Below are 22,738 nucleotides of genomic sequence, written 5' to 3' on the forward strand. Positions count from 1 at the left end.
CCTGCATCTCCCTGCTGCACTCCTGGAAACCGAGAACCTGGGCTGCCTCCCCTCCCGCTTCCCAACTTCCCTCCATCTGGACCGCCCTTGGTCAGACTGTTCCTGCTCACACAGTAAAAATTTAAATGCAGCAACAGGGCGTTTATCCACAGCTGACCACATAAGTGGCATTTTCTGTTGTCACGAAGCCACATCCCACTGCTAAGCTTGCCTGCGCACGAGGATGATGATTAAGGAAGAAGGGCTGATCCCATTTTCTTATTCATTCCCCAAAAAACCAGACTGCAAAGTAGAATGACTGTCAGCCTCCTTTGGGGAGACGCCCTTACCTGCTGGCTTCAAGGAATATCTCCCTGGCAGCCAGATTCCCATTAACACATAACGCAGAGCCTCATGCACAACAGACTTTACTGAGAGAGAGGTGCTGGTGGGAGGAGACCTGCAGTCAGGAATCCGGATTCTGTGCCCAGCTCTGTTGCCAACACCGTCCGTCCTCCCAGAGCCTCGTCCATCCTCCCAGAGCCTCCGTCCATCCTCCCAGAGCCTCCGGAGTTTCTGTAACTTGGGACTCTGTGCTTGAGTGGGGAGGGGTCCCTTCCAGCTCTGACTGACTGAGAAAGATGTGGTCACCAGGAAGGACAGAGCAAGAGCCATTTACAAAGGAGTCTACACAGCGAGAGAGCCCAAAGTTTAGCTCAGAAGAGCAGATCCAACTCCCAGCCCGCTGGCGGGCTGGCGGGTCACACGGAGCCCCAACCATGTGCCAAGGTAAGGACAAGGCAGTGGAGACGCCTGGGGGAGCAGGTGGAGGGAAGGCGCAGGCTCTCAACCTCCGGGAGCCTGCACGGGTCTCGGGAAGTGGCTCTGGAAGCGTGGTCTGTACCCAACAGACGGGTCTCCAGGGGCCACCTGGGGACCATCCAAGGCTGGAGGGGAGAAGGCCACCGCGGGGCAGCAGAAGGCAGAGGCAGGAGGACCCTTCGAGGGGCACGACAGGCCAGGAAAAAGGATCAACTTCCTTAACTACGATGTTTCACTGCATACTGGTAACCAACACACTTACTTGCCTATTTAAAAACTCCAGTGGTCATTTTGTGATGTATGAAAATATCAAATCACTGTGTTGTGCACAGGGAACTAACATAGTGTTGTAGGTCAGTTATACTTTAAACACACACACACACACACACACACAACAATAACTCCACCAGTCCTCAGCAAAATAGTTCTGGCCTTCCACCCCCTTGCAGAAATTCAGATTTAAGACACTGGATTAGGCCGTCGTTGTCTTTCAAGGGCTCGCCTCCCTGCACTGACAAATGGACACTTGACTACATATAGGCCACGTATTTCAAGACGCATTTCCCAGCTACTGCTATTTTTAAAACACAACTAAAGCCAGACCAAACCATAGCAAAGAAAATCCTAAGGATCTGTTTACTGGAAATATCTACAAAGGTTTGCAATGTCGGCAGCGAAGTGCAAACAGAGCTGGCTCTGGTGAGAACTTCAGTTATGAAATAAAAAAAAAAAAGAAAATCCTAAGCAGTCCTTCACACCAGTTTTCCAGAAAACCCCACCAAAGGTGTATTTCCCCTTCAACTTTTGACTTTACCAGGCTGTCAGGAAGCAAACCACCTGCTCTTTTCTAGATGGATCCAGAGAAAGGTCTGGTCTTAAACAAAGACCCTCCCCTCTCCACACTCCCCTCTCCCACTGCCGTCCCCACTCCCACCCACCACCTCAGTGACGGGGCCGCTGAGCCAGGATCACTCAACCTGAAGACGGACAGAAAGGACCAGACTTCGAAGAGAGTTAGGATTCGCCTCTGAGCACGTCGCTGCCAGGTGGAGGACTCTGGGCTCCCAGACACCCAGCTGTGACACCTCCCGCTGCAAAGGTACCAACCTCCCCCCACTCCCTGCCCCTCCCAGCCCCCTGAACAACCAGCTGAGAACCAGAAAGAAAAGCCTCTCTGCCCAGGGCCGAGGAGAGACACAAGGGGGCCGCCTGGGCGGGAATTCCTCCCAGGAAAACACGCAGGGTCCATGTCACTACCCAGAGGGCCAGATCTGGGGATTTTGAGCCTTCCTCCAGGGATGAGGGGCTGTGGGCTGGGGAAGACCACCCGACCCAGTCCCGGGTGGGGCTCGGACAGACCCTCCACTCAGCCACTAGTGGGCGCCTCTCCTTTGTCAATGCTTTTAATGCGTTTCAGATGGTGAGAGGCTGTGCTGGTGGCCGAGAGCACTGCACACCCCTTCCTTCAGGAGACACTTGAAAGGGACCACACTCCCCCCTTGAAGCCCCATCTCAAGCGGTAGAATGTCCTCTCCAGTTTGGTCCTGCCTCCGAGTCTCCCCCAAGCCCTGGGGAAGAGGCGCCTCTGGCCTCTCCTAGGAGCTGATGATGTGGCCGGACCAGGTCTCGTGCTTGGTGCCCGGCGCCAGGTGGGTGATGACCACCTCCACAGCCTGCAGCTTCTCGTTCTTGGGCGGGATGGAGCACATCTTATAGGTGACCTCATCGCCTTCCACGGGGACGTACTCCCCCTCCACGCTGTGGGGCGGGGAGAGAGCACTCAGGGCCGGCACTCAGAGAAGCCAGGACACCAGCCCTCGCAGAGGAACTGCCCCCCTGCCCTGCCACCAGGGGGCACCACCATGGCCCTCTGGTCGTGGCTGAGGAGCCCCAGACCCAATCAGCTCCTTCCCTGGGACCTCGGTTGCTGAGACAGAGATGGAGCCCCACCCCCTGGGGGTGCTCACATTGCATGTTAAACGAGGGCACCGTGGGCCTGATGGAGGGAAGAGCGGGGAAAGGCAGTCTGAGCCCGAGTTGGGGGATGGCCCGGGTGAGGGTTTCCTGAGCAGCACCCCGACCCCCTGCCCCATCCAGGAGTCCCAGAAACCAGGCTACCCCTCTGCTGTTCAACTCCTCAGAACCCCAGTGAGCTTTCCAGAAAGTCCTTTTCCCTTACTTTCTATGGGACATGAGTCACTGTCTCACCCGTGATAGGGAGGTGCCCGGCTTGATGCCCCCTTGATGAAACCCCAGGAGGAAAATCCCCTTCAGACCCTGAGCACCAAGACCAGCCAGCTCCCCCGGAACTGGTTTGCCGTGACTGAAGAATAACATCGCAGATGGTGCTGCCCTCTTTGATTTGGCCACCAGGAAGCTCAGGAATAAACGTGTAGCCCACTTCTAGCAGTGGAACTAGGCATCAGAGTATCCCCATCTTTCTTATCTGCCCCCCAACCCCATGCTTTCCTTTCTAATTTTTTTGGTGCACTGTGTGTATCCTTGTCAACCACTACAAATCCTTTCTGGAGACAGGCAATGTGGAAATACATGTCTACATCCACGTATGATTCATACACACATGGAAGGCATTGCTCTAGTGTCATCCTCAGGTCTACGCTGTACCGGGGGTCTATTGAAGACCCGGCATGTAAGAATGTTGGGGGAGGGTCAGAAGGGATAACTCTCCCATCCCAGCAGACATGTGCAACAGGATCCTAATTTCAAAAACATGGTTTCTATGTATCGTCAGGTCTGCTGTGTGGGGTAAGGACTTTGCCTGCCACAGACGGAAAGTTGTGGGGCTGCAGCCGAGGTCAAGGGTTGGGGTGCGGGTCAGGGTGCCAATCGGGTCCCCACAGATCTGCAGGCTGCTTAGAAGACCAGAAGTGAAGCACAGGCTGCTGGACGCCTTCCAGCCCCAAGGCCAAGGACGTGTGGGCTCCACCCTGGGTCCCCCCCACCGCCCGCCCCAGGGTTTCCAGACACTCAGGCAGGAAGGACGTCAGTGAGCAAGTGGCAGGAGAAAGGGTCCAGCCCCAAACTTCCTTCCTGGAGCAGAGCGCAGGCAGCCCCCCACCTCGCCAGGCTGCTTCCCCCGAGGAAGTGCAGGAACCCAGCCGCCAGGCGAAACACAGCTCCCCAGACTCACAGGGACGCACCTCCCCACCCACCAGACCCACACGGGCACTCAGACCCACCCCAAGCGGTTCTCAACTCACACACGCGCACACGTGGTTGCCTGCAGCCTCTGACACACTGCCGCCACCACCACGGGCTCACGACCCCACCGCTGAACACTGCTGCACACAGATCACAAGCAGAGTCACACACGCCTGGCTGCACAACCATCATCATGGCCGGCGCCCAGCAGAGTCACACGCTCTCCCTGCCTCCTCGGGGCCACGGCGGCACCCACCCCAGACCCAGCCCACCCAGACCGGCCACTGACTCACTCGGAGATGTGCAGGAAGATGTCAGGGCCGCCGTCGGCCGGGGTAATGAAGCCGTGGCCCTTGGACCGACAGAAGCATTTGCAGACTCCTCTGTAGACAGGGCCCTGTGAAGCCCGCACCGTCCTGCCAGAGAGAGGGGAAAGCGTGAGGGGCCCCCACCAGCCCTCCAGAACAACCCCCGGCTTCCCGGGCACACCCAGCTTATCCCAGTCCCCACCCACGCTGTGCCCCAGGGAGTGCTGGCCAGGGCCACCACGTACAGCTGTGCAGGTTGTGCACTGCACGACTCTGGGAGCCATTCACAGAGACCCTGGTGACAGTGACTCTCTGAATGACGCTGCAGAGTTTTCTCAGGCCTCAGTGTCCCCCTCTAAAAGCTCTCTGAGCAGCCCTCCCCCCGAAGGCTATTAGCAGCAGCAGTTAGCAGCAGCCTCCACTCGTTGGCCTGAGCTCTGCATCTCCCAGGCACCGTGTGGGTCCCCTGCGGCACCGCGGTCACCCTGCTACTGTCCCTCTTTTGCAGCCGATGAAGTCAAGGGCTCACGGGGGAAGAGGCCTGTGTGTCGTTAAAGCCTGATGACTTAAGACCCCAGCGATTTCCCACCCCTGGCCATCCCCAATCCTTGCCCCCAGCTCGTGACAGCCTCAAGTGGGCCTGGAGCAGCGCTGTACAGAGTTTACGAGGCGCCTGCCCAGTTTCTCACCATCAGCCCTTTCCCACCCCCGAGTCTCCCATCTGACAGACAGGGACATGAGGCTCTCTGGACCCCGCAGGCGACCTGTCTCAGGAAGCCTGACACTCACGCTGAGAAGGTCCTTGTCCGGCGAGTGGGCAGTGGGCTCGGGACCACGTTGCCCCGAAGCGGGGACGGTGAGCGATCTCGGGCCTCTTGGGTATCCAGCAGCCCGGCCGAGGACTGGTGGGTGGGGTGCTGCGATGGGGGAGGAGGCTCAGATGACATGGCGGACCTGGAGAGGGACAGGGGCGCTCAGGGGCTCACGCCTTGCGAGGAGGGGCCCCCCGGCTGCCTCCCCACCCCAGCGTCTGCCATCTGAGACTCATTCTTCTGACTGTGGAATGCAGGCTCCAGGCTCACTCAGCGTGGAGGTCACCTGCTCCAGAGACACGCCCGGCTCACGCCAGCCGGGGCAGGCGCCTGGTCTGGGCTCCTGCAGCTGCCGTGGGCCTCCCGCTATCACTGCTCTGTATGGAAATGCCAGGTCACATCACTGACAAGGACACCATTGGCCCCCTCTATGTTCCCAGTGCCCAGCACAGACCCTGGCACACGCCGGGCCAGGCGTGGTAAATCCTTGTGAAAGGAAGGAAAGGAGGGAGGGCGGGAGGAGGCCGGCAGGCAGGCAGGCAGGCAGGGCGGGCGGGGATGCTTCAATGCCAACCACCTAGATGAGGACTCCAGCCACTCATCAAACATTTCCTGGCCCCGGCTAAGTGCCGGACACTGTGGGGAAGGCAGAGGCAAAAAAGGGACCAACACTCAAGTGTTCCTCCAGGAAACTCCGGGACACAAACCAAAGAAGGCTCAGACCCCAAGTCAGGCCTGCATCCAGGAGAGGGAGGCCCGGCAGGTAAGTGCGTGGGACCCTGAGGGGCAGGGGCATTTCAAAGGCAGCATCTCCACCAGGCCCCTTACTCAGATCCAGGCCTTAAAGTTAATTTCCACACAGCCCGAGTCTCCGATTGCTGCTAAGAAATCGAATTCCCTCCATGACCCCTAACATGCATCAGAGGCCGGGGGCAGACCCAGGTGGAGATGGAGGGAACAGACTCCATAGTCCCTGCCTCGCTCTGGCAACCGTGTCAAGAGCAGCACGTGGCCGCTGTACCCAACATACTGGCGGCCTTGCCTCAAGGCCACGAGGAAAGAGCAAAGCCCAGGAGCCAAAGGACCTTGGCTGAGTCCTTTCCCCTCTCTGGGATCAATATTCCCATCTGCACAGTGGGGCAGCTGGGTGGGCGTCACTCAGCATGTGCTCAGGGAGGGGGATGGGGACCCAAGGTGGAGCAGAGCCGGCCCTGTGGCCCCAGGACGGGGGAGGAGCCTGACTCAGGCATCACCCCCGTTCACAGGGCAGCCCTGCTGGGTTCTGTGTGGCTCACGGGGTTTTCAAATTTAAAATATGAGCTATCTTTTACACATCCCAGGAGTTTGCCCCCAAATCTAGGTTTCCAACTAGTTTGAAAAAATTAGCACCTCTGACAGCCTGGAGCCTCCAGCCCACCACCCTGCCCCTGCGACCCTGGTCTATAGTAATTACCCCTGGTCTATAGTAATTACGACCCTGGTCTATAGTAATTACGCAGCCCCAGGGCACCAGTTTTCAAACTGCATCCTCCAGGGAAAGGGCCACCTCCTCCCCCCAGAGGAGGAAACCTCTCCCTCCACATTGTCCCCACAGTCCCCCGCAGTCCCTCACCCTCCCCTTTCAGGACTCCCTCCCTCTGGCTGGGAGGGGAGAGGGCCAGCTGGCTTCCCAGGGGAAGTGACATAGCTACCTCCTGACCCTTTTCTCAGCTGCAGCCGCAGCCACCCCAGAAAGGCCCCGGCTCCTTGGCCGGGGGTCAGGGCTCCATCATGACCCACCAGTACATGTCATAGAGTCCTAGAATGTTCAATGCCTGGGGTTCTGGGAAGGGGGCTGGCCCAGAGAATGGAAAGCCCCACCCAGGACAGCAGGTGGGACCACTGCATCCTGGTGACACCAGGGTGAGGCGGGGAAGTGCCCTCCCCCGCACCCACAATCTCCCTCTTTCCCCTGGTGTCAGGGCACATCTGACTTCAAATCCCACCCTGCCGGCTGTGTGATCTTGGGCAAGTTACTTAACCTCTCTGGACCTTGGTTTCTGCATGAGGAAAATGGGGATTTTAATAGTTCTGACTTCACACCATTGTCATGAAGTTGAAATGAAATAATACACGTTAGGCACTCTGCATACTCTCCGCCCAGAACAAGTGAGCATTAAGTGTCAGCTACGATTGTTGTTATAACTGTCATCATAAAGTCATTCAACAAATACGTGCCCGGTGTCAGGCCCTGTTCATGGCACTAGAGACACGGGGCTGAATTTGGAGCCAGAGAAGAAACAGATCAATAAATATATAAACAAAATCATTACAGGTGGTTCCCTGGTGGCCTAGTGGTTAGGATTCCAGGCTTTCATTGCCATGGCCCAGGTTCAATCCCTGGTAGGGGAACTGAGATCCCACAAGCCGTGTGGTGTGGCCAAAAAATAAATAATCATTACAGACTGCTGAAAGGGCTGATAAGAAAATACATAGAGGGACATAAAAAGCAGCAGGGTTGGGGTGCCACTCTAATGAGGGTGCAGGCTGGGTCCCAGACAGTAAGAAAGAGTGGACCATTTACAAAACAGAGGGAGGCTCTTCCAGGTGTGGGAAAACAGCCTGTGCAAAGGCCCTGAGGTTGGCAAGGGCAGGTGTGATGGAAGGCCAGCAAGGAGACTAGGGGTGGGGGGGCACTGGGGGAGGAGGGGTGAGAGGTGAGAGACACGGTGGGTAGGAGGGCATCACCATCATCCCCATGTGTCTTCATTCTTCACACCCATGTCTGTCTGACTGTCCCCATGTCCCCTGCCAGGCCTACCTCCCCCTGGGTTAATGAAGCAGGCCCAAACTGGGGCCCCCCTTCTCTCTCCACCCCAGCTCGCTTGACTCCCCTAGTATACCCAGTCCTGCAGAGGTGCTGATGGAAGCCCACCGTCTTGAGCGGGGAGCAACCTGAAGGCAGCATGGAGTCCCCCCACGTCCTAGGGCCCTGCACTGGGGCTGGGACAGAGCAGGGTCTTAAGCAGCATTAGGACCCGAAGCCCCTGCTGGAGTTCATGTGTACTTGTGTGCTCGGTGCCTTGCACAGTCGAGCAGCAGCAGAGGGCTCCACGCATGCGCACCTGGCAGTGGGAGAAACTGAGGCATGGGGGGCACCAGAGCCTCCCAGAGCAGGGACGGGAAGGGAAGTGCCGGCCTGGGAGACGCAGGAGCCTTAACCACCATCCTGCCCGCCTTCCCTGGGCCATCCAAGCTGAAAGCGGCTGGGGCAGCTGGAGCAGGCCTGGACAAGAGCCAGCCCACCCCCAGGGGCCTGCGTGGGGAGGGGGAGCGGCATGGGGGAGGGGGCAGGGAGAAGGAGTGAATGGCCTCTGTGTGGGGAGGCCTGGGTTAAAGTCCAGCTGTAAGGAAAACAGCTGGGGGAGGGGGGAGCCAGTAGCCCAGGAGCCAGCTCTGAGGCCCGCTGCTGCCCCCCAACACACAGATGGGGGGTGTGCAGCAGTCGTGCTTCCTTCCAACCAGCAACTGCTCTCCCAGCAACACCAGGGGAGCCTTGGAGCTGACCCTGGAGGAGGCAGGGCCCACCCGCTGCCACTAGCCCCCCTCCCAGACCCCCTCAACTCCCTACAGCTGCAGGGCACCTGCAAACAGGCAACTGAGGCTCAGGCTGCTAGGAGGCTCTAGGCCAGACCTGGGACGGGCCTCAGGCCTGCAGCAAACTCAGACGGAATGTCATGCCCAAGGCATGCCACGGCTGCTGAGCTGTGTGCACACACCTGTGTGTGTGCATGTGCGTATATGCGTATGGCTGTGTGTGCACAGGATTGTATGGGCGTGTTTGGCTCTGTTCACGTGTGTGGTGTGTGTGCGCACATGTGTGTGTCTGAAGCCAGGTGCACACGTGGATGCACACCTGTCACTGCCTGTGTGTGCACACCAGTGGACGGGGCGAGGCCACCCCACCCCCGGCACCAGCAGGGCCTTTACCCTGGGAAAGGGCAGGTAGGGGGCCTCAGCCCAAAATAGCCTGGGAATTTTCCACAGGCCCTGCACGTCCTCCTGGAAGGTTCAGAGAGTTCAGCTGGGCACCAGGCTCTGGTCTTCCTGACCCCTCTTCCACCCACCCACATATCAAGCGACTGGAGACCCAATCCTGCAGAGCCCCTGCTAACCCCCTCCTCTCCTGCCCTCTCGGCCTCAAACCCCACCAATCGTCTGTCTTGAGCCAAGTAGCCAGTTGCTGACTCCAGGGAGGGGGTCCTTGGCAGTGCTATCAGTCATTTACACTTCAGTGAGAAGGAGTTTGCAGTTCGTTCCACAAGGCTCCATTCTTGGTAGCCTTCAGACCCTTGAGGGCAGGGAGATGGAGGGGAAAAAGCTGAGTTCAAGTTGGGAGCTTCATACTCAGCATGGTTCTCAGCAAAGCCAGATCTCTCCAAGCCTACTCTGAAAAACGGGGTGCCGAGCCTTCCATGGGTTTCTGGATGGGGGAGGCCAGGGCTGGGCACCATGTTCAGACACCTCCCAGCCCCAGGGCCAGGCCACTGCTGGCAGGTGGGGATGACTACTAGCCCACATGAAGGGAACAGGACAGGACACTGGAGAACCAACCGACTCGTAGATTCTGAAGATGGGGGTAGAGTCCCAGATTCTGCATTTCTAAGGAGTTCCCCCTAGCAAGGTAGATGCTGGTCAACCCACACAGAGTAGTACACACAAAAGAGTAGTGCGGGTTACCGGGTTATCGGCCTTGCGCACCTCTCAACCAGCATAAGAGGGTGGAAGGGAAATTTTTTTGGGGGGGGGGGGCTCTAGGTGAGTCACAAAGTCACCTTAGTACACCCAGGTTCCTTGTCTGTAAGCTGACGCAGTAGAGACGCCTCCCTTCCCTTCTCGGCCTCCAGCCCAGCTAAGCCCCAGCCCCGCAGAACCAAGGGCACGTGGACCGAGGGGCCGGGTGAGTCAGCGGAGGCTGGACAGTGGGGTCCCAGGAAGCAGGGGAGGCCCATGAGGAGCCCGAGGCGGGCTTGGGCCACATTCCCCTCCATTGTTCGCGGGAGAGTGGGGCTCTGGCGAGGCAGAGGGGGAATAGAGCGAGGATAGAGGGGAGGGGGAAAGGGAGGGGGCGGGGACTCAAGGGGCGGGGATTCAGAGAGGGCCGAGGCCAAGGGGTGGGGCGGGGAGTCAGGGGGTAGGGAGCGGAGTGGTGGGAAGTGGGGAATCGAGTGGAGGGGGCGCGAGGGCGGGGCGGCCTGGCAGGAGCCTGCAGCGCCAGCAGCAGGGAGAAATACAAACTCGGCGCGGAGGGTGCAGCCCGCGATGCCCGCGTCCGGGGAGGGGGGGAGGGGCGGCGGCAAGCCCATCCGGGAACTGCTCGGCCGCCCCAGAGTGCTGCGAAGAGGCCGGAAACCCGAGGGCCAGCTACCGGGAAGCAAAGGCGCCCCTCCAGCACTGCCCCCCGTTAGCGCTCCCGAACCGGCCCGCCCCACCCAGGACCCTGCGCCCGCCGGCTCCCAGCCTGGGCAGCCCTCCTGGGAGGAGCCCAAGCCCTTGTTCGTAACTAGGGGCCGACTCCGCACCGCATCACCCCCACTTCCAGCCTTCCTGTATTCCATCCTCGCCTCCATTCTCCCAGGGCTTCGGTCAGACCTGAGTCTCAGGCCTAACTCTGCACTCCACTCCCTCTGTGACCCCTGGCAAGCGACCTCACCGCTCCCTGCCTCAGTTTCCCCATCTGTCAAATGGGACAGTCCTGGTGCAGCCTCCCAGCCCGGCAGACGTCGTGCGGAGGATGTTGTGCAGGGGGTGCCTGATACAAAGGCCCAGAAACAATGGTGGAGCCGCTAAAGGTAGAACTGTCAGGCCTGGGGCCATCTAGAATAATCCCTCCCATTCCTGTCCCTGCTGATGGGACACAAACCAAATGCCCTGACTTTGCCACTCGGTGAGACAAAGACCCACCCTCGTCCCCGCCCAGGACCCAGAGCCCGGCGCTGGGCCAGTCTCAGCTCATTGCGAGCATCTACTCCGGGCTGGGCTGGGCGGCGCTACAGGCCCCAGTTCCTGCTCTGCTGGGGCTCCTGCGCCAGCTGGGGGCGGGGGTGGGGGGAGGGAGTGACAAACACGGCAGCTTTGAGAACCGCGGTCATCAAGTCCGTCCGGGGAAGGCGAGCACAGAGGGGCCTTGGAGGAGGCCCCTGGCCCCGAGGCGGCGGCGGCTGCTTCGAGTCCTAAAGGCGGAGTGGGGAAGTTTTTCCTGGGACCTGCAGGGGCAAAGGCCCAGGGGGAGGGAGGACGGCCGGCAGAAAGAGGCTGGGAGGGTCTCGGGGGAAGATAATAGAAAGCTCTGTTGAAAAGTTTGAGACTTGACCGACAATGGGGGCATCAGTGGACGATTTTAGGCCGGGGGTTGATCTGAACCTGTTTTTACAAGTTCTCCCTGGGTTCAGGGTGGCGAACGCATTGGAGGGGCAAGACTCCTCCAATGAGGGAGTGAAGAGACCAAGAAATATGCAAAAAGCCAGTAAAAAATGTTAACAGTAGCTAACGTTCCTCCCCGCACTGGGTCAGCCATCTCCTTTTATTCTCACTCACCCCGTTATGATAGGAAAAGTTACATCCCCAGTCTACGGATGGGGAGACGGAGGCTCAGAGAAGCCTCCTATTTTGCAGTGAGACACCCCCGCCTGTGGGAACGGAGATCGTGCCTGGAGGGGCTGATCTCCTGTCCCCCACCCCCAATACACACATCCACTCCAACCCCAGATAAGCTGTGGGGACCAGGGGCTTCCTTGTTAGAAATCAACACAAAACAAAAAACCGTTGCATTTCCGGCCTGCAAACTTGGGCTGCCAGTGAGGCTGTCGCGGAGGGAGCCTGTGGGCGCGGGAGAAGTTTCTCGGCAAGGCCTCGGGGGCCCCCCATCCAGACGCAAACACACCGGGCGAGCGCCAGGCGGCTCCTCCTCCCCAGACGCGGCCAATCGCCCGGCGCCAGGATACCCCCAGCCCACCTCCCCGCCAAGCCCGGCCGAGGTCCCACCACTGAGCCCACAGCTGGCGCGACCAGGCCTGGCTGGCGGCTGCCTCCACCTCCCCGAGCGGCGCCCCCCACCCCCGCCGCGCCTCGCCCCAGCGCACCGCGAGTCACCCCATCCTGCTCCAGCCCACAGGCGAAAGCAGGGGGAGGGTGGTAAGGCGGAGGGGTGGGGGGGGCGGTCGGGGGCGGGACGAGGAGGAGGAGAGGTTTTTTTCCGCCCGAAGAAAACAGGTGGCCAGGCGGGAAATGCAACCCGACGTCCGCCCCACATCCCTCCAGCTGCTGCCACACCCTCCATTCTCCCGAGGGAGATGAGTAACCCGCGCTCCCCGAATAGGCCAAGGCGGCCCGGGCATTTCCTAGGGGCCTAGAGAGACCCAGCCCGGGGCCCTCTGCCGGCGAGCTGGAAGACCCTGCAGAGGCGGGGGTGAAAGGGGGCAGCGGCGGCAGAAGAGGCCGAGGTCCCATCCCGGAGGTTCCTGGGCCGCCCTCGGGGCGGGGACACCCCACCACACCCCTCCTGGGGTCCCCGGAGAAGCTCCCTACCTGGCGATCCACTCCGCTCAGCCAGCTGCTCTGCTCGAACTGCGGGAACAGAGCTGGGGAGGGGGCGTGGTTCGCGGGGCGGGCTCGCCTCGCCCCCGCCCCTGACCCCGCCCCCAGGGGCTCTCAGCCAATGGGACTGTGGTCTGGGGCAGGGGCGGGGCGGGCGGGAGCACAGCCCCGGCGGGATCTTTGTGTCCTCGCGCGCGACTGGCGGGATCGCGGGGCGCGTGGCCTTGGGAGTACGCCGTCTCGCGACTGTGCCGCACCCCGGCCAGAAAACTCCCCTGAAAAGGGAGAGAGTCTGGTCTTCGCGCCCGAGCAGGTCCCTCCCCTAGCCAACGGAGTCGGGTCAGGTCCCCCACCTGACCTTAGCTCCAGAATCCGGACGGCCCCGGGGCACCTCCTTTTTAGCGCGAAGAAAGAGATCTAGGAATGACAAGAAGGAATGAAGAGAGCGGCCGAAGGGAGGAAAAGAAAACCAAAAAAATGCAAAGAAAGAAATAACAAAAAAAGAGGGAAATCTGTTGATTTCGTTCTTTTTGTTTGTTTTGCTCTTAATTTCCACTCCCTCCTTGAGTCCTCTGTGTCTGCAGGTAAATGACCTTACTCTCATCTTTTTTTTTTAATTAATTTTTATTGGAGTATAGTTGCTTTACAATGTTGTGTTAGTTTCTACTGTCCAGGAAAGCGAATCAGCTATACGTATACATATATCCCCTCTTTTTTGGATTTCCTTCCCATTTAGGTCACCACAGAGCATTGAGTAGAGTTCCCTGTGCTATGCAATAGGTTCTCATTAGTTATCTATTTTATACATAGTATCAATAGTGTATATATGTCAGTCCCAATCTCCCAATTCATCCCACCCCCCCTTTTTTCTTTTTTTTTTAACTTAATTTCGTACTCTCATAGGAGAGGAAAGTGAGGCACGAGAGGTGACCCACCCCCTCACACACAGCAAGTTGGGAGCAGCCTCTGAAAGGGAACCCAGCCCTGGACCCAGGCTCAGGCTGGTAGTTGAGGGGCAGGAAGGGGGGAGGGATCCTGTAACTGTCCTGGGACAACAGGGTCCAGGAGTGGGAGTGGAACAGGGGTCCCTCCTGGAACCCACCAGCTCTGCCTGCTCTTGTATGCAGATAGGTTAGGGGTCCCCGGAGAAAGAACCAGGCATGGCTTTCTTGACATAAGAGTAGCCATTTTTGGCCTAAGCCATTTTGTGATCTAAGCCCAGCCACAATGTTTGTGTTTTAACAGGACTCAATAATTAATGATCTTCAGGGAAGTGAGGGAATGCAGGAACAAAGGCAAAGTAGTCAAGAAACAAGAGTTCAGCGATAAAACAGAGTTGTTCCTCCTCAAGGGAGTGATGATGTTGACCCTCCTGACCTCAATCAACTAAAACTTGGACTCTGTCGACCTTTGCCCCAATTCTATGCTGAATTCTCCTCTGCTCAATCCCCTTCATGAATAGGGGATTAAAATTTACCCAATTTGAGGAATTCCCTGGTGGTCCAGTGGTTAGGACTTGGCACTCTCACTGCGGGGGCCCCAGGTTCGATCCCTGGTCAGGGAACTAAAATCCCATAAGCTGTGTGGCCAAAAAAACTTCCCCAATTTTGCTGCTGGGGAGACACTGCTTTGGGAAAGATCCCAGGTGTTCTCCTTACTTGCTGCCAGTAATGATAAATCCTTCCTTCTCCTGATCTTTAGCTTGGTTGTGTCTTTTCGCTCCACACCCACCAAGAGATGAACCCAGTTTTCCAGTGACACACTCTCTCTCCCCCCATCTCCCTCTCCCTCTCCCTCCCACCTCCTTTGTTCCCTCCTCTACACCCACACAAAGAAGAGACTGTTGAAGACAGCCCTCTACAAGCCTGCAAGAGGGTTCTCCAACAGGAACTGAATTGGCCAGCACCTTGATCTTGGATTTCTCAGCCTCCAAAACTGGGAGAAATAAGTTGCTGTTGTTTAAGTCACCTGTCTATGGTATTCTGTTATGGCAACCAGAGCAAACTAAGGCAGTCCCTTTTCTTCCTTTTCTCCCCAAAGCCCTTCTCAACTAAACTGAAGCCTCTCAGAATTTCACACCTGAGATTGTGCAGTTCAGGTCTACAATTCTTCACTGGATGTGTTGCCCATGCTGGGCTCTGTGTTGGGCACTGAGCACCCAGAAATAAAAAGTGCCCTGTTCCCACCCCTGAGGAGTCACAGCCTGGGGAAGTGGTAGACGGGTAGTGCTAACCAATAACCAAGATGTCAGGTGGTGGGCTAGATAAGCCTCCATGGCTCAGTGGGTTCCCGCCCTCTGCCATAGGATGAGACAGGTCGCAGGGAGTTCTCTCTCCCAAATTGTGGTTGCTTAAGTCTCCTGCAGTCAGTGACATCAGCCCACCACCTTGGCCCCATCTGATGGCACTGGCCTAGCAGCCAGACCTGAGCTAACAGCTGATGAGGGCATGTGGTCTAAGTTTTCTGCCCAGCAAGGCCTTATTAGCCATTCAGCCAGCCATCTGACAAATATTTATTGCACCTGTACTCTGTTCCAAGCTCTGGGCTCAACAAAACTCTCATTAGCCCTGCCCCCCCGCCGCCCCCCACCCCCAATCAGTACACTCTAATAGCGGAGGCAGATGTTAAACCAGTAATCACACAAGGTACAAAATCCCTCTGTGACCCACAGCAGGGTCAGGCATGGTGCTGGAGGAGCCAGGACAGACTTCTCTGAAAAGTGCTGATTGACCTGAGATCTTTAATCAGGAATTAAACAAAGAAAAGGACATTCCTGAGAGAGGTGAGAGCATGTGCAAAGGCCCTGGGGTGGGAAGGAGCATGGTGGCGCTAAGACACAGAGAGAGGAAAGGGAGTGTGGGGTGAGATGGCAGTTGCCAGAATGGGCTAAATTTATGGGTCTCAATTAGGGAGCGATGGCAGCCAGGTAAGGGCTTAAAGCAGGTATGAATGGAGAATCCTCCCTTCAAAGTGTATCTCAAGTCCACCCACCTGTGCCCATTTCTTCCCGCCTTGACTTAGGCCTCTACCATCTCACCAGGAGCAGCAGCCTCCACCCGGTCCCTTCTGCCTCTCCCTAATAACCATGCTCACGCACCAATTTTCTGTGCAGCAGGCAGAGTGAGCTTTCAAAAGCATAAACCCAACCATTGTTCAAGAAAAAATTACTCGTGACACTTGTTAAAACAGTCAGGCAGACTTTGTTCAGGACAATCACGATAGGTGTAGGGACCACTGCAATGGGGTTTTTGCAAAGATTGGGCTCAACTCCAAACGCAACTAGGAAAACTGGAAATTTGTAGCGGGGTGGGGGGAGGTGGCGGGGGAAGGGGGGAGGACAATGGATGAAAAATTACTAAGAAGAAACGAAACATCACGGGTCAAGGGGGATTCTGGCTAAACCGAGCTAGCAGGATTCTAGCTGCAGGCAGGTCAAGGTGATCAGACATCCCCTGCCCCCACACAGCCAGCAGCATCTGCACCAGAGTGGTTCACTGGTTACAACCGACGACTGACACGTCGTTATCACCGGCATCCACAGGAGGGCCCACCTGCTCCACATGGCCAAATCCGGCTATCCTTTCCTATGCTGCTTCTGGGGTTTTCGGCCTGCTGCTAAGGTTAGATAAATACTCTGTGGCATTTCCTGTTTCCTTCTAATTCTTTCATCGTTTTGAGAAGCCACTTTACATCTTTGGGATGTTTCGGTGAGCAGGGTGAGTGGCCCCATCCAGCTGTGCTGAGCTAGGGGTGCAGGCTGCGGGGCCAGATGGTGGGTGAACTTCACTCTGCCAATGGCCGGATCTGGGGCCATCTCTTCCCCTGCATCTTCCCAGGCTGCCTCTTTCTGGTCATTGCTCAAATGAGGGGACCTTCCACCCACCCTGAACTAAGTGCGTGCCCTCCATCAGTCTGTCCCATCGCCCGTGATTACCATTTCACCCTTCTCCCCTGTGAATGTCTTTGGTGTCTGTTTCCCCACTAACACATTGGCTCGCCAGGGCAGGCACATTGTCTTGCTTGGTTTTGTATGCCTGACACACGGTAGGTGCTCAGTAAATACATGTTGAAGAACCAGGGCAGAGGCAATGTCATGGGGGATAGCAAGGTCAGCCACGGATGAGGGGACTGGCGAGTGACTCAGTTTTCCCTTCTGTAAAATGGCACCAGAAGAGCCTACAGTTGACAGGGAGCTGGAAACTCCACCCCAAGCCGGGTGGGAGGCCAGTGGAGGTGGGGGCTTGCCCTCTGCTCTGCTCCTCCTGGGCTGACCCCCCACTAGGTAGCTCTGAGGCTGGAACCCACTCAGGGTGAGGTCCAAGGGGGCTAAGGGGGCCGGCTAAGCCTGCTGACAGAAGGAGGGAAAAGGGCCCAGGAGCAGCTTTGTGAGCTCACCCAGAATACAGACCGCCCCCCCCCCCACAAGGACACAGACACAGAGCCCACTGAGGTGCATGGACACCCGCAAGCACACACACACACCTCCACACACAAACCTGCACTGCAAACACTCCATGTAAATGAGATATTCATGGACACAGACACACACACACACACACACACACACACGAGCAGACAAGACACATACCACACACACCACCAATATCCGCCCCCACACACACACATGCCCCCCATGCAAACACACGCAGATGGAAACATGCATAACCACACACTCTCCCACTGCACAGCTCCCTGGATTCTCCCCCAAACTCCAGACCCCAGAGCTTTCTCAGTCCAGAAACAGTCTCCCTGCCTCCTCCTCCAGGCAGGCCTCAGAGTTCACTCACAGAGTTCTGAGGGCAGGGGATGGAAGGCACCCAACAGGGAAGAAGTCACCCCCATCTGGGATGCCCACTCTTCAGAGAGAGAGCCTCCGATGGTGCCCAGGGGACAAGAATTCCCCCCTCCCAATAAGCAATAGGGCCTGGGGAGGGGGCGCCTACAGCAAGCAGCCCATCCACCTCCCACGTCTCCTGCCCCCAGCTCACCACAAGCTGGGAGGAAGAGAAAGCAGACAGATGACTGGTTAGCAGAGCTGGAAATGCAGCCCAGAGAGGTTAGGGGACGTCCCAGTATGACCCAGCAGGTCCCGCCTAGGGCTCAGGGATCCCTTTGCCAATAGAGCAGATGGGACCCCTCTGATGGGCAGGAGGAGAGGGAAGGGAGGGCTCGGGGAAAGCGCAGCCCCTCCCCAGGCTGGAGAGCTTCTGCAGCTGCCCCTCCCCAGCCCCTTGGCAACCCAGCCCCCCTCCCCATCTCTTGCACAATAATTGCAGTTACCACTCCTTCCTCCAGATTCCTTCCTCCTTATCTCCTCGCTTCCCTGCAGGAGCTGGGCCCTTCTGGGAACAGGATGAGCAGGAAGGGGAAAAAAAAGTCCCATCTCCTTTTTTCCTTGAGCAGCCCTGGCTGCAGAGTCCTCCTTATTGCAGAGCCCAGAGAGGGTGAGCGAGGAGCTCAGGGTCACAAGCAGGAGAGGACCAAGGTCCTCCAGGACTCCCAGCTGCCAGAACTCCAGGCTCACTCCATTCCCAGGATGGCCTGACCCCTGCCTTGGCTTTTGGGGACTCTGCTAATTTAATTTATTATGGTCATTATTGATTGCAAGCTTTCTTTTTTAAAAAATAAATTTATTAATTTTTGGCTGCGTTGCGTCTTTGTCGCTGCACAGGCTTTCTCTAGTTGCGGCGAGCGGGGGCTACTCTTTGTTTCGGTGCATGGGCTTCTCATCGCGGTGGCTTCTCTTGCTGCGGAGCACGGGGCCTAGGCGCGCAGGCTCAGTAGTTGTGGCTCACGGGCTCTAGAGCGCAGGCTCAGTAGTTGTGGCGCACGGGCTTAGTTGCTCCGTGGCATGTGGGACCTTCCCGGACCAGGGCTTGAACCCGTGTCCCCTGCATTGGCAGGTGGATTCTTAACCACTGCGCCACGAGGGAAGTCCCTAATTGCAAGCTTTCTATGTGCTTCACACGATTTCTTTCATTCATCATTCATACAACAAATCTTTATTGAGCATCTACTATGTCCCGGGCACTGTGCTGGGTACTGGGGAGACAGCTGTGAATAAAATCAGTGAGGTTCCCCCCCTCACAGAGCTGAAGTTTTAGGGACAACAGACACTGATCAAGTAAACTAAACAGGAACCAGACAATTCTAGGCAGAGGTAAGTGCTGGCAAAATTGGCGGTCCAGTGGTTAAGACTCCACACTCCCAATGCAGGGGGCACGGACGGGTTCGATCCCTGGTCAGGGAATTAAGATCCTGCATGCTGCACCAAAAAATAATAAATAAATAAAGAACAATGAACCAGGTGGCCTGGTAGAGGGTGGCTGGTTCCTCTCGCCCGGGGGTCCATGGCAGCCCTCCATGAGGAAGTAGCATATGAGCTGAGTTTGACGATGAGACATGGGATATCTCAGGAAAGAGCCCTCCAGGCAGCAGGAGCTGCAAGGCCGGGGGTGGGTCTGGGGAGGGGGGGCAGGAGGGAAGGAACAGAAAGTAGGCACGTGTGAAGGATCAGCCAGCAAGGTAAAACTGTCTTCTAGAATTTTCCTAACACTCTTAGCAGGAAGTTTTATTATTATTATTATTATTATTATCGTTATTGTTGTTGTTATACCCATTTTACAGAGGAGGAAACTGAGGCCCAGGGTCACACAGCTGGGAGTGACAGAGCCCATGCTTTAACCACCTTCTTCCTCTTCCATGCCAGGCCTTATTTAGGGGATGCAAAGGTTAAAAACAAACAAATAACAACAACAAAGCAGCCCTCCAGGAGCCCTGAGCCTCGCAGAGAACTGATCCTCATGGAAGAGGCCCAGGAGGAGCCAGCCAGGCCTCATGGCTCTCCCATGGGGTCCCGCATCTGGGTGCGGAGGGACTGGGGTCTAACCGGGAGGCGTGCTCTTGGGCTGGCCTCAAGCCCTCTCTCAGGCCTCCTCACTCCTTGCAGCCTGGTCTGAGGAGGACAAGGTGGGACAGGAGTCCTCAGCCCCAGGGCGGTGTGAAGGCACCAGGCCAGCCCTAAAGGGACGATGGCAGGGGCGGCCCTGCTCCCCGGTCCCCACTGCGCTAGATGGGGACCTGTCCGTCCAGCAGAGCCCGGAGGGAGGAAGTGAGGCAGACTCGCGCAGCCTGGTGCTGCCCCCTGGTGGCGATGGCCGGGATGGTCGGAGTCCGCTAGCATCGCACACCTCTCTCCTTCATTCCCCCTCAGTGTGTCCCAGTTCAGATGTGCCACCCGGGGTCCCAACCCTGCGTTAAGGGGACCAACGTCCTCAAAAATCCCCGGAGAAGGAGGCAGTCGCCGACCCCATCCCAAGATGAATAACCTCAAGTCTATATATACAAAGCCCCCTAATCCTGGGGTGTGAAATCGGGAGGATTTTAAGCCAAATGGGGTGGGCTCTGATGGGTGAATCACGCAGCTCATTCATTCATTCATTCATTCATTCATTCATTCATGCAGTCATTCTATATTAGTGGAGCACCTCCTGCATAGCGGGCTGGGGGATGCAGCAGGACAGGAAGCAGGTATCAAACCTGAGACAGCAATGCACATAGGGATGTAGACGCTGTCTAAAGGAGACGGGGCGCAGGGGACAGAGTGAGAAGAGGGGGTGAGGCGACACGTCATCATGTGGAGGCAAAAGGGACTAGCAGGAACGCCAAGCTGGCTGTTTCAAGACTCAGGTGTGGACGCCTTGGAACTGGTAAAAGAGCTGCAGAGGCAGGAGGTGAGAGGGTCCGTGAAGGGGGAGGTGGTGCTGGAGCGAGGCCCTGACCTCAGAAGAGGCATCTTTTCTTTCCAGGAAGACAAGATCTCTGTGGGAATCAGGAAAGGCCTTCCTCAATGTGCCTCTTTTCCATCAGCTGAAAAACGGTTGTAACAATTCACAAATCTAACACATCTCTGATGTAAGTGGCCCTTGGATGCCATGCACACCTGCCTTCATGCCCAGATTCTCTGCCTTCGCAGGTGGCACCCTACTTTTACCACATCTCACAGCTTGACCTGTTTCAGAACTTCAAATAACTAGGCTCATAGGAGATGTACAGTCAGGCTTCTTTGGCTCAGAATCATTTTTTGAGATGTGTTCATCTGGCTGAGTACACCAATAGTTCATTCTTTTCATCGCTGTGCAGATTTCCTTGGTATAAATAATATACACGATTTGAGGATCCACCCACCTGCTGACAAATATTTGGGTTGTTTCTAGATTTTGGCTATTATGACTCAAGCTACTATGAATTTTCTCATACAGGTCTTTTTCTGAACATATGTTTTTATTTCTCCTGGGTAAAAACCTGGGAGTGGAGTTGCTGGTCCCAGGTGGGTGGATGTTTGCCTTTAGGAGAAACTGCCAGTTTTCCAAAATGATGAACAATTTTATACTCACACCAGCAATGTAGGAGGGTTCTAGTTGTTCTGTATGCTTGTCAACACTTGGGGTTGTCTGTTTTTTAAAATTTAACCAGTGGAGGGACTTCCCTGGTGATTCAGTGGTTAAGACTCCATGCTTCCACTGAAGGGGGCACGGGTTTGATCCCTGGTTGGGGAACTAAGATTCTGCACGCCACGTGGCCAAAAATAAATAAATAAATAGACCCCACTTCCCACCAACATATTTATAAATAAAAATAAAACAGAGAAAACCATAATTCAAAACAACACATGCACCCCAGTGTTCGTAGCAGCACTGTTTACAATACCCAGGACAGGGAAGCAACCTAAACGTCCATTAGCAGAGGAATGGATAAAGAAGATGTGTACATACATACAATGGAATATTACTCAGTCATAAAAAGGAATGAAATTGGGTCATTTGTAGAGACGTGAAAGGACCTAGAGAGTGTCATACAAAGTGAAGTAAGTCAGAAAGAGAAAAGCAAATATTGTATAATAAAGCATATATGTGGAATCTAGAAAAATGGTATAGATGATCTTATATGAAAAGCAGAAATAGAGACACAGACATAGAGAACAAATGTATGGATACCAAGGGGGAAAGGGGTGGGGTGGTAGGAATTGGGAGACTGGGATTGACACATATACATTATTGATACTATGTATAAAATAGACAACTGATGGGAACATACCGTATAGCTCAGGGAACTCTACGTAATGCACTGTGGTAACCTAAATGGGAGGGAAGTCCAAAAGGAAGGGGATATCTGTGCGTGTATGGCTGATGCATTTTGTTGTGCAGTGGAGGCTAACACAACATTGTAAAGCAATCACACTCCAATAAAAATTAAAAAAAAAAAAGAATCTAAAGAGATATAACCAAATGCAATGCAGGAAACTTGGTTGAATTTTAAATTGGAGGAAAATCAGATGAGACATTTTTGTAAAAAATGGGGGAACTTGACTTCATATATTAGATGGCATTACGGAATTATTGTCAAATTTCTTAGGTGTGATAACAGTATTGTGGTTTATATAGTAAAATGTCCATTTAGGTGATGCATATAGAAATAAGGAATAAAATATCATAACATATATGACTTTAAAATTGTTTAGCAGAAAGAGAGAGAGAGAAAGAAAAAAACAGTATGGTCGGATCTCAGTGAGGACTGTACAGATGTTCTTCGTCCTATGTCCACATTTCTGAACATTAGCGAGTTTTTTTTTTGTGTGTGTGAGTTTTTAAAATAAAATTTGAGGGCAAAAAAAGAATAAAATTATTGGAAGCTTTCTTTAAAGTTGGCTCATTATATTTTTTGTCCTGAAACCATCTGGTAAATCTAATTTAAATGCAATTTTATTTAATGACTAGTGTTGATATTATGATTCATCACTCATTTACTTAATTAGCACTTGACTTTATGTACCCAAAATGTCCAATTTGCACACTGATATTTTTTCAATTAAATAAAATTATGTTTCAGGAAGAAAAAAAATAAAAATAAAAATAAAATATAAAATAACATTTAACCAACGGTAACTATGATTTTTAATTTGTGTTTCCTAGATGAATAGGGAAGCTGAGCATCTTTTCATGTGTATGTTGGCCATTTCTATATTTTCTTTTTTTTTTAATTAATTAATTAATTTTATTTATTTTTGGCTGCGTTGGGCCT

General features: G+C 55.2%; 1 protein-coding gene and 1 non-coding gene across 3 annotated transcripts; one reads left to right on the forward strand and one right to left on the reverse strand.

The window, feature by feature from the left end:
• Positions 1-2,178: 2,178 nt before the first annotated feature.
• CARHSP1 (calcium regulated heat stable protein 1) lies at positions 2,179-12,712 on the reverse strand. Of its 2 annotated transcripts, XM_036825078.1 has the most exons (4): positions 12,650-12,712; positions 5,061-5,225; positions 4,257-4,379; positions 2,179-2,559 (listed from the first exon to the last, which is right to left on the reverse strand). In XM_036825078.1, exons 2-4 carry the CDS (start codon positions 5,216-5,218, stop codon positions 2,397-2,399), a joined length of 444 nt encoding a protein of 147 aa, XP_036680973.1. In that variant the 5' UTR covers positions 5,219-5,225; positions 12,650-12,712; the 3' UTR covers positions 2,179-2,396. The 2 variants fall into 2 exon arrangements, with proteins under 2 accessions (XP_036680973.1, XP_036680971.1); XM_036825076.1 differs by lacking the exon at positions 12,650-12,712 and having other exon boundaries at positions 5,061-5,339.
• Positions 12,713-14,149: 1,437 nt separating this feature from the next.
• TRNAE-CUC lies at positions 14,150-14,222 on the forward strand. Its single transcript has one exon. It is a non-coding gene; the product is annotated as a tRNA-Glu (tRNA).
• The last annotated feature ends 8,516 nt before the right edge of the window (positions 14,223-22,738 follow it).

The sequence above is a fragment of the Balaenoptera musculus genome, chromosome 15 (assembly GCF_009873245.2).
Source record: "Balaenoptera musculus isolate JJ_BM4_2016_0621 chromosome 15, mBalMus1.pri.v3, whole genome shotgun sequence".
NCBI classification, from domain to species: Eukaryota; Metazoa; Chordata; class Mammalia; order Artiodactyla; family Balaenopteridae; genus Balaenoptera; species Balaenoptera musculus.

Bases quoted from the DNA above. Each gene is read 5' to 3' on its own strand.
- CARHSP1 (XM_036825078.1), bottom strand. From the start codon at position 5,218: ATGTCATCTGAGCCTCCTCCCCCATCGCAGCACCCCACCCACCAGTCC. The intron at 4,380-5,060 runs GTGAGTGTCAGG...TCTCTCTGGCAG, and splicing joins CGGACAAGGACCTTCTCAGC to GACGGTGCGGGCTTCACAGG. The intron at 2,560-4,256 runs GTGAGTCAGTGG...CCCGCCCCACAG, and splicing joins ATCTTCCTGCACATCTCCGA to CGTGGAGGGGGAGTACGTCC.